This window comes from Perca fluviatilis, chromosome 7, assembly GCF_010015445.1.
Source record: "Perca fluviatilis chromosome 7, GENO_Pfluv_1.0, whole genome shotgun sequence".
NCBI lineage: Eukaryota > Metazoa > Chordata > Actinopteri > Perciformes > Percidae > Perca > Perca fluviatilis.
Genome location: NC_053118.1, coordinates 39,832,726 through 39,844,260, shown reverse-complemented (window position 1 = coordinate 39,844,260; position 11,535 = coordinate 39,832,726). Strand labels below are relative to the sequence as shown.

General features: G+C 45.6%; 1 protein-coding gene across 1 annotated transcript; it reads left to right on the top strand.

Moving 5' to 3' along the window:
* Positions 1–1,084: 1,084 nt before the first annotated feature.
* On the top strand, positions 1,085–11,108 carry LOC120562358 (gonadotropin-releasing hormone II receptor-like). Its single transcript, XM_039806073.1, is given in 5 exon segments — positions 1,085–1,114; positions 4,812–4,937; positions 4,939–5,320; positions 9,497–9,698; positions 10,417–11,108. Coding segments are annotated over 4 exon segments (1,107 nt in total). The 5' UTR covers positions 1,085–1,114; position 4,812; the 3' UTR covers positions 10,815–11,108.
* Positions 11,109–11,535: the final 427 nt, after the last annotated feature.

The following is an 11,535-nucleotide window of genomic DNA, read 5'->3' as shown; positions in this document are numbered from 1 at the left end:
CCTGAGTTTGCTTTATGTCGTTTAGAGTGTTTGCTGTTACCACGGTAACCAGGAGATGTGAAGCACTTTAAACTATAGGATCAATAATCAATAATCAGTGCTCTGTGTGAGTTATTGATCAGCCTGAATGTTCTCTACAGGTTTTCTCTGGAGCTGAATGGATGTCAAATCAAAACTAAACGTCTTTCCTCAGATCCAATCAGTATCTTCAGACTTCTTTACAATCAACAGAAATAACCAGCAACTACACGCACATACACACACACACACACACACACACACACACACACACACACACACACACACACACACACACTGCACACACAGATTCAGATTCACTTTATTAGCCATTTGCAGTGTAACCCGCATTGGAAAAAATGTGCAAGTAGCTCAAAGTGCAAAGTCAACACATCAGAGGACACAACATAAAAACAGACAAACAAAGCCACATGAAGCCTCAATATTAAAAATGCTCAATATAAAAATGCTGTACAATGAAATCCATACATAAATTTAAAGTGCCTAGTTTAAGATGCTTTGTTCAAAGCAATCACAGCTTGTGGAAAGAAACTGTGTAAATGGCGATCAGTAGAACATTTGGCAGAACACACATACACACACAGACAGACACACACACAGACACACACAGACACACACACAGACAGACACACACACAGACAGACACACACACAGACACACACAGACACACACACAGACAGACACACACACAGACAGACACACACACAGACACACACACACACAGACACACACAGACAGACAGACACACAGACAGACACACACACAGACAGACACACACACAGACACACACACACACAGACACACACAGACAGACAGACAGACACACACACACACACACATATATATACACCCCCAGCCTGAGCCCCTCCTCCTCCGCTGCAGTCTGAAGGTTTCTCTGTTTCTGAATCTGCTGCAGTCAGGAACCCGCTGCTGTTTACCAGACCGCTGCTCCACGCTGCTCTCAGCGTTCTCTCAGCGTTCTCTAAAAGGTTCTCTAAAAGGTTCTCTAAAAGGTTCTCTGAGGGTTCCTGAACAGAGAGCATGAAGAGGAGAAACATTCAGAGCTGCTGATCAGGTAAAACACACCCGACAGATTTATATAGAACATGTTTCCTTCAACTGAAATATTCTTTCATTGGTAACTTATTAATTTATCTAGTGAACAGTTTGATTCTGATTATGTTGGGGAGCAACTGAGTACTTTTACTGAAGTACTCTTTGGTTTCTTGGTGTACTGTATTTGTTCATGTTTTTGTAGTATACAGCTGTTAAAAGCACTGGTGTGGGATCGGTACTCAGTCTCAGCTGCTGCACTAGTTCAGAGATCAGATCAGAATGAATATCAATGGACCGTGTTTTACCGTAGTATTCAGCTGTTGCAGAGTTGGCTCGGCTCGGCTCGGCTCTATAAGTCAGTCCTTCCACAAAAATGCTGAGTTTTTTTGTGATTGTTGAGGGCAAAAATCCTTGATTATGCGGCACGTTTTCTTAAAAAATGTGATAGAATATGCTATATATGATATTCATGCAATTTTATGCGATGAAATTGCGGGAACTTGCAAAAACTGGTTTGATGAAAAAGAGAAAAAACTGTGATTTTCCTCCCAAACACCCTGCTTTACGATGATGCTCACGTCACTTCATAACGTCAACGTCACTTCATAACGTCACTTCATAACGTCACTTCATAACGTTCCCATGGCAACAGGGGAAATGGCCGCTCTTGTGTGAAGTAAATGCAAAATTTTTCAACTTTCTGCTAAGATATATTACGGGACTTTTTTGCAACGAAAATGCGGGGATTATGAAATCATGCGAGCAGCGCATTTTTTGCACGGAAAATGGCAATTTATGCAGCGAAAGTGCGGCATATTTGAAAAAATGCACCCCCCCCATAAATATGAAAGACTTTGGCTGATTATGCGTTGAATTATGCGATCACATAATCACGTTTTTCTGGAGGGACTGATAAGTCCCATCAGACATCATGTCCAGACCTTCCTCCACAGCGCTGCAGAGGAAGGTATGTCTAGTCCTCACAGCATTCCTGGATGGGAGGACATCGTGCTCTGGTTTATTGACATTTCTTTAAACCAATCACAATCATCGTGGGCGGGGCTAAGCTCTGGACAGAGCCACGGTGCCTCTGCTAAATAGTCTCCGGAAGGAACTGGTTCTGGTGGAACATGTGGACGTGTGTGTAGGAAGGTGACATCCAGCCGAATATCAGGCGGCTCCAGATCGATCCTGGAAGTGGAACGTGGTGTATACGGACTAGCTTTAGATGCCCAAACTCTGTTCCTTCCATAGAAGGCAAAACATCCCCCTGGATACAGTACAGCACTTCACGTTGCCATTTTACAGACGCGGCCACTAAGGGCCATCTTATAAAGACTGGAAACACATCCCTCAGTGTTGTGCTAATCATGAGGCTAGCAGGGCAGAACACAAGGATACATGCAAGCCATTTATAACAATAGGTGTAGGTCAAACTGTGTGTGTGTGTGTGTGTGTGTGTGTGTGTGTATGTGTGCATATGTGTCTGTGTGTGAGTGTCTGTGTGTGTGTGTGTGTGTGTGTGCGATGCGATGTGTGTGTGTGTGTGTGTGTGTGGTGTGTGTGTGTGTGTGTGTGTGTGTGTGTGTGTGTGTGTGTGTGTGTGTGTGTGTGTGTCGCGGCGTCGGGCGCGTGCGTGCGCGTGTGTGTGTGTGTGTGAGTGTGTCTGTGTGTGTCTGTGTGTGAGTGTGTCTGTGTGTGTCTGTGTGTGTGTGAGTATGTGTCTTTCTGCCAATCAGGTGAGGGAGGAGGGGCCTGCAGAGAGTAAGGTGGAGGTTGCCAAGGTGACATCAACACAGGTCAGGTTACAGCACAGAGCTCTCTGCAGTTATTTTTAGATGTGTGTGTGTGTGTGTGTGTGTGTGTGTATTAATGTCTGAATAATCTATTACATGAATATTAATTTCTGAAGGAAACCCTGGAGAGATGACTCTGTGTGTGTATGTATATATATATATATATATATACATATACATATATATATATACATATATATATATATATATATATATATATATATATATATATATATATATATATATATATATATATTCAGCCTCTGATTGGGCTGACTTGAGCAGACTTCTATTTTGAAGGACCTGTGGCTTTTATTCTGAAGGACCTCTGGCTTTTATTCTGAAGGACTCTGGCTTTTATTCTGAAGGACCTGTGCATGGTGGTGGTCTCTGTGTCTAAACAGGTGAATCAGTTTCCATGGTAACGGCTCAGGTCCTCTGCTGCTCTTATCTCTGATCTTTAATCAGCGCTGACAGACAGGAAGTCTCTTTCGCTTAAGAGCTGACGGACTGTCAGTCGGTAGATAAACAGGCGTCCAGAAGCAAATAGAAACAGGAACAGCTGACTGTTGGTTTTCAACGCGGGGGGTCCGGACCCTTGGGGGGGACGCACAAGAATTTTGAAGATCAGATTCAGGAAAAGGTGTGTTGCCGCTATAAGTACACCTACGTGGAATGTGTCAAAACGCCAAACCTTAAAAACGCCAAACGATAAAAAAACCACTGATGCACCAAATCCAGGATTAGGCTTCTGATTGGACTGAATATTGGGCTTTTTGACGGGGTTGGGTTTCTGCCGAACCTTAGAATTTGTTCCCAGGGAACTAAACCCTACGCTGTCACTCGGCGCGCTACGTTGGTCGCCGTAACGACGGCGTCGTTGATTACGGGAAGGAGTGTTCAATGCAGTAAATATAAATATATAAAAAATATATAGGCTGTGAGAAAGTGGACATGGATCTGGTGAGCAGAAAAAGTTGTTGTTTGGCAGAACTTTCAGTCAAAAGAAGGCCGTTCAAGTCCAGCTACATGTTCAATCTGCTCAATGCTGATTGGTCTGGTGGTGGCAAGGACCCTAAACTATACACAAAAGCCGAAAGAATACGAGTTGTGCATGAAGGAATCTCCAGACAGCAGCCAGAATGCAGCAACTTCAGGTACAGCAAAGGAAGGACAGTCCCTGTTTACTTCATTCATGTGTTTACTGGGTTCATGGACTGAGGATGGGAGGAGGAGTCAGCACAATCTCAACCAGGGGGTTCAGGACTCAGCCTGGTGAGACTGTCCTGATCTGGCGAGCTCCAGTTTTCTACTCGCAGATCAGTCTGGCATCTTGAGATAGAGAAAAATTGGAGCCGTTCGCCAAACGACCGACCAATCAGCATTGGTTTTGAGGCAGGTTTAGGTGTGACGCAACGAGAAGCGACTGTTCAGTCTAACCAACGTGGCGGCTTCCACGGATGAGATGAGCGTAGCTATCGCAGCAAGTTTTATCTGAATTAGAAAGTATTCCTTCATAAAAGAAGAGCAAAAAAAATAAAACAGCACTCGAGGCTTTTTTCGGAGGAAAAGATGTTGTTGCTCTTCTCCCGACTGGTTTCGGCAAGAGTTTGATCTGATTGGTTGATTTGGCTCGTCTATCACCACCTATAGTTGGTGATAGACGGATGGTTTATCCAATCAGCTAACCAGGATTTTTGCCCCTTCCCAAAAGTTCTCCAACGGAAAGTTCCCAGATGGATATGCTGAGCAAATGGGAAGCGATCCATCTGGCGGAGTCAGGTTATTAGTATTCGGCCGAACCCCAAAAATCTGGATTTGGTGCCTCCCTAAATAAAACGACTAACACTGAGAAAGCAACAAAGAGACAAAGGTTGAAAAAAGCCACATCACTCACAGAGTTCTTCTTCTTCTCTGCAGGATGTCAGGTAACTGGTCCATCGTGCAGCTGGCTCCGCCCCCTCCCAACTCCTCCCAGTTCCCCCCTCTCTCAGACTGGGAGGCTCCCAGCTTCACCCGGGCCGCCATGTTCCGTGTGGGCGCCACCGCTGCTCTTCCTGTTCGCCGCCGCCAGTAACCTGGCCCTGCTGGCGAGCGTGTGGTGCGGGCGTGCCCGGCGGCTGGCGTCCCACCTTCGGCCGCTGATTCTGAGCCTGGCGGCGGCCGACCTGATTATGACGTTCGTGGCGATGCCTCTGGACGCGGCGTGGAACGTGACTGTGCAGTGGTACGCCGGGGACGCGCTCTGCAAGCTGCTCTGCTTTCTGAAGCTGTTCGCCATGCACGCCTCTGCCTTCATCCTGGTGGTCATCAGCCTGGACCGCCAGCACGCCATCCTGCGCCCGCTGGACGCTCTGAACGCACACCAGAGGAACCGGCGCATGCTGCTGCTCGCCTGGAGCCTCAGCCTGCTGCTCGCATCGCCACAGGTGAGTTAGGATACACATGACACAGGTAACACAGGACACAGGTAACACATGACACAGGACACAGGTAACACATGACACAGGACACAGGTAACACATGACACAGGACACAGGTAACACATGACAGAGGACACAGGTAACACATGACACAGGACACAGGTAACACATGACACAGGACACAGGTAAGACAGGACACAGGACACAGGTAACACATGACACAGGACACAGGTAACACATGACACAGGACACAGGTAACACATGACACAGGACACAGGTAACACATGACACAGGACACAGGTAACACATGACACAGGACACAGGTAATACAGGACACAGGACACAGGTAACACATGACACAGGACACAGGTAACACATGACACAGGACACAGGTAAGACAGAACACAGGACACAGGTAACACATGACACAGGACACAGGTAACACATGACACAGGACACAGGTAACACATGACACAGGACACAGGTAACACATGACACAGGACACAGGTAACACATGACACAGGACACAGGTAACACATGACACAGGACACAGGTAACACATGACACAGGACACAGGTAAGACAGGACACAGGACACAGGTAATACAGGACACAGGTAACACAGCACACAGGACACAGGTAACACATGACACAGGACACAGGTAACACATGACAGGCACAGGTAATATAGGACACAGGGACACAGGTAACAAACGTACACATCAGGACACAGGTAACAAACGCATGACACAGGACACAGGTAAGACAGGACACAGGTAACACAGTACACAAGGACACAGGTAACACATGATCACAGGACACAGGTAACACATGACACAGTTAACACATGACACAGGATACAGGTAACACAGGACACAGGTAACACAGGACACAGGTAACACAGGACACAGGAATAATACTGGTAACACAGGACACAGGTAACACAGGACACAGTAACACAGGACACAGGTAACACAGATACCGGTAACACAGTACACAGGTAACACATGACACAGGTAACACATGACACAGGTGGAACACCACGACACAGGTAACATAGGACACAGGTAACACAGGACACAGGTAACACAGTACACAGGTAACACAGTACACAGGTAACACATGACACAGGTAACACATGACACAGGTAACACATGACACAGGTAACATAGGACACAGGTAACACAGGGACACAGGTAACACAGTACACAGGTAACACAGTACACAGGTAACACATGACACAGGTAACACATGACACAGGTAACACATGACACAGGTAACACAGGACACAGGTAACACAGGACACAGGTAACACAGGACACAGGTAACACAGGACACAGGTAACACAGGACACAGGTAACACAGGACACAGGTAACACAGGACACAGGTAACACAGGACACAGGTAACACATGACACAGGTAACACATGACACAGGTAACACATGACACAGGTAACACAGGACACAGGTAACATAGGACACAGGTAACACAGGACACAGGTAACACTGTTTGTCTGTCTCTCTCTACCTATCTATCTATGTATCTATATATCTATCTATCTCTATCTACCTATCTCTCTCTCCATCTACTACCTATCTATACTTACTATCTATCTATCTATCTATCTATTTATTATCACCACCCATCTATCTATCAATCGATCTATCTTCTCGCTACTATCTATCCTTACTATCTTATCTATCTATCTACTATCTATCTTATCTCTACCACTATCTAATTATATATTATCTATCCACCTATCTATTTCTTATCTATCTTTTCTACTATCTATCTATCTATCTACTATCTATCTTTATCTATACTTTACCTATCTATCTATCTATCTTACTTACCTATCCATCTTATTTCTCCATCTATTTCTGTCTGCTGTTTCCCTCGTTAAACTCAGTGAAACTCCAGCTCTGTTTTCCAGCGGCTGGCCTCTTAGCGTAGTTAGCATTCCTTATAGAAACCAAGGGGAGCTGTTAGCGCGAGCTAACAGCAGGAGGCTTTAATCTCCCCATCAGAAAGCAGAACATTCCTGCAGGGATTTCATGTTCTTTCACCTGGGGGAGGACCTTTCCCCTGGATCAGAGAGCAGCCAGACTTTATGGTAATCATTAGCAGATTACTCTCAGAATGTAATGTGTAGATGAACATGTAATCTGTTCTCTAACCAGAAAGAGAGATGAACACATATCTTCACCTTCAGTTTGTCCTTCAGTGCAGCTCAGCAGGTTATCATACATATTAATATTAAATATGAATTATAAAAACTCTCTGCAGCCTCTAAAGTATTCTGCAACTCAGAAGCTGAGAGGAGAAAAAGCTGCAGCAGCAGAAATGTTCCAGTACTCAGCAGATCTGAGTCCACGAGTATCCTTACTTTTTTTTAAATGATCAATAGGCTGATATTTATGCCAAAATAAGCTATAAATCAGGATTTATTGAGGACAAACCAGGCAGTTTTTAACATATTTTTTAGATACTGAGACAACTGTTTAGATTTGGATGTACTCTAATGTGCCGAAGCTGCTGCTTCTGTCTGAGTGTGTGTGCTGGGGAGGGGGGAGTCCCGGTTTTTGTTAAACTGCTTGTTTTTAATTACTATGGACACTGTCATAAACCGGCTCAATGCATGTGACAAAGAGGGGAGACCAAACTGGTTAAAATGCCAATAAAGTGTTTATTGTAAAGTAAACAAACTATTATTAAGAAAAGAATCAAAACAGGTGTGGAATCAATGTTATCAGTGTGCAGTGTGTGTGTGAGTGAAAGATGTTTGGACAAATCACAACTGCAACAAAAGAGATAAACCAAACCCAAACCAGGAGATGTGGAGCCTAGGAGAAGGAGAATGCAGCGAGGGAACAATGAGACCCTGTTTACACGTACATGGTTATTTTTACAAACGGCGACATTTCCCTTTGTTTGTGCCCTTCTTTTATACGCAAATGGAGAATCCTCCTCTGAAACCGAGTCTTTCTAAAAACTCCGGCCAGAGTGGATATTTTTGAGATCTTCGTCTGCATGTTTGCACGTAAACTGAGACAAACGGAGGTTTAGGCAGCCGAGAGAGAGAGGAAGTGATTGGTTGCTGTTGTTGCTATTTTGGGGATTCTGATTGGCTAACGTGGGCTTGAGCTTCTCGTTACACCGCCACCTACAGGTCTGGCATGCTCTTGACGGCATATATACACGGGTACATGTAAACGAACACTTTTATGAAAACTGACAGCTGTGCACAATGTTATTTTTGAAAACGGAGAGGTTGAAATGTCCGTTTATGAAAATAGCCGGCCACGTGTAAACGTAGCATGAGACATGACTTGTACAACGAGTGTTGGTTGAGGCCTACCCAGGTGTCCACAAATGAACTAACGACCCCTCCCATACTGCCAGCTCAGCCAGGAAAGCCAGAGAAGCCAACAGCAGGCAGAAAAGGGAGGGGTCGTAACAGACACCACGTCATCTATAGTCCTGTTAAATTTCTTTTTTAAATTGTTATTTTTAAATTGTCATACCTGCCCAGGGACTACAGGTGGAAATTAGCAATTTTGCTATAACCTGGCCCAAGACATATTCTTGGGCCAGTTTAATGTTTAATGTTTTTTTTGTGCATCGTCCGTGTTTAAAATAAATCAATTTCCAATTCCAACTGTTGAATCAGGCTCCTGGAATCGAATCATCGACTATTAAAGATTTATGTATGAATATAAATATATCCGTCAGGTTTTGTTGTATCTCGTCTTGTTGATGATTGCTGGAGAGCTACCTTCCAGAGGTTTTTATGAAGCTCAGCGCAAATTCTTTCAGGAAGACTTCTAATCACTGCAATCACCACTATCTCTCCCTAAATCTTTTCAGCTGTTAAGAGGTGTTCACTCTTCAGTAAACCAATCAGAATTGGCCACAAATTCATGATCCAATCACAGCATGACATCCTGCTTTAAAGCTCTCTCTCCTTGCCATCAGCTGGCTTCTCAGGCCAACGTGCAACCCTCCTCCTCCCCTTCCTCCTCCGGGCATCATCACCCACGGCAACGGGAGTCCCTTTCCTCTCTCTCCTGATTGAAATGTTATTCTGTTGATTATTGGCGCGGCTGATGCGAGGAACATTTGTGTGTGAACAGACCGAGTTGTATCTGATCTTATCTGATGAGCTCCGTCTGTCTCCTGCAGCTGTTCATCTTCCGGGCCATCCGGGCCGAGGTCGCCGACTTCATTCAGTGTGCGACTCACGGCAGCTTCAGCCGCCGCTGGCAGGAAACGGTTTACAACATGTTCCACTTCATCACGCTGTATGTCGTCCCGCTGCTGGTGATGAGCTGCTGCTACAGCCGCATCCTGCTGCACATCCACCTGCAACACCGCAGAAACACAGGTAACACATGTAACACAGGTAACACAGGTAACACAAGTAACACATCCACCTGTAGCACCACAGGTAACCCAGGTAACACAGGTAACACATCCACCTGTAGCACCACAGGTAACACAAGTAACACATCCACCTGTAGCACCACAGGTAACCCAGGTAACACAGGTAACACATCCACCTACAACACTGCAGGTAACACAGGTAACACATCCATCTGTAGCATCACAGGTAACACAGGTAACACATCCACCTACAACACTGCAGGTAACACAGGTAACACATCCACCTGCAGCACCACAGGTAACACAGGTAACACAGGAACACAGGTAACACATCCACCTGTAGCACCACAGGTAACACAGGTAACACAGGAACACAGGTAACACATCCACCTGCAGCACCACAGGTAACACAGGTAACACATCCACCTTTAACACTGCAGAAACACAGGTATCTCAGTTAAATCCCAGTTATTCAAGCTGAGTTGTGAGAGATTAGATATATAATAGTTGTATAATAATAATATTTAATAAATAATGTACCCCCCCTCTCAGCAGGTGAGTCCTACCTGCTGAGATTAGATATATAATAGTTGTATAATAGTAATATTTAATAAATAATGTACCCCCCCTCTCAGCAGGTGAGTCCTACCTGCTGAGATTAGATATATAATAGTTGTATAACAGTAATATTTAATAACTACCCCCTCCCCCCCTCTCAGCAGGTGAGTCCTACCTGAGGCGCAGCGGCACTGACATCATCCCGAAGGCTCGGATGAAGACTCTGAAGATGACGCTGGTCATCGTGCTGTCCTTCGTGGTGTGCTGGACGCCGTACTACCTGCTGGGCGTGTGGTACTGGTTCCAGCCTGCCGTGCTGCGCGCCACGCCCGAGTACGTCCACCACTTCCTGTTTGTGTTCGGGAACCTGAACACGTGCTGCGACCCCGTGATCTACGGCTTCTACACGCCATCGTTCAGGGCCGACCTGGCCGCCTGCTGCCAGCGCCGCCGCCGCGGGGCGAGACGTGACGCAGCGGCGGCGTCTCCGGACAGATTGGGTCCTCACAGCGGGGAGCACGAGGCCCAGCACGCCACCAACAACCAGGAAGGAGACTGATGCTGACCAATCACAGGAAGGAGACTGATGCTGACCAATCACAGGAAGGAGACTAGACCATGATAGCCTCAAAACAGCTATTTTTAAAACACTAAGAAGGCTCGACACAACATGAGACTTTGCTCCAAGTATCACCAGGGGCTCTACACATGAACGAAAGCATTGACAACATTGGTTGTGTTCACAGAGTTTACTAAAAAGAGGTTTTGAGTAAATCACCGTAGCTCTGGTTGTTTCCGGCCGCTACCACCTCGGCAGTCAAAATGAGTCGATATCCGAATGTGAATGAACAGACTCCATATGAGGCTCCTTTTACAACTACAAGGTCAATATTGTTTTTCAATAACGACAAAACAACGACTCATCCGTGCATTTATATGGAACTAAGCTTTAGGAGCTTTCCATCTTTACTCTCCTCCCTGTTACGCTGCATTTGGAAATCGATTGTTTTTGACTGATCAAATGGCAGCAGCCGGAAACAACAACAGCTGCGGTGAGTTGTTCAAAACCAATCACAGGAAGGAGACTGATGCTGACCAATCACAGGATGGAGACTGATGCTGACCAATCACAGGATGGAGACTGATGCTGACCAATCACAGGATGGAGACTGATGCTGACCAATCACAGGAAGGAAGGAGACTGATGCTGACCAATCACAGGAAGGAAGGAGACTGATGCTGACCAATCACAGGAAGGAAGGAGACTGATGCTGACCAAT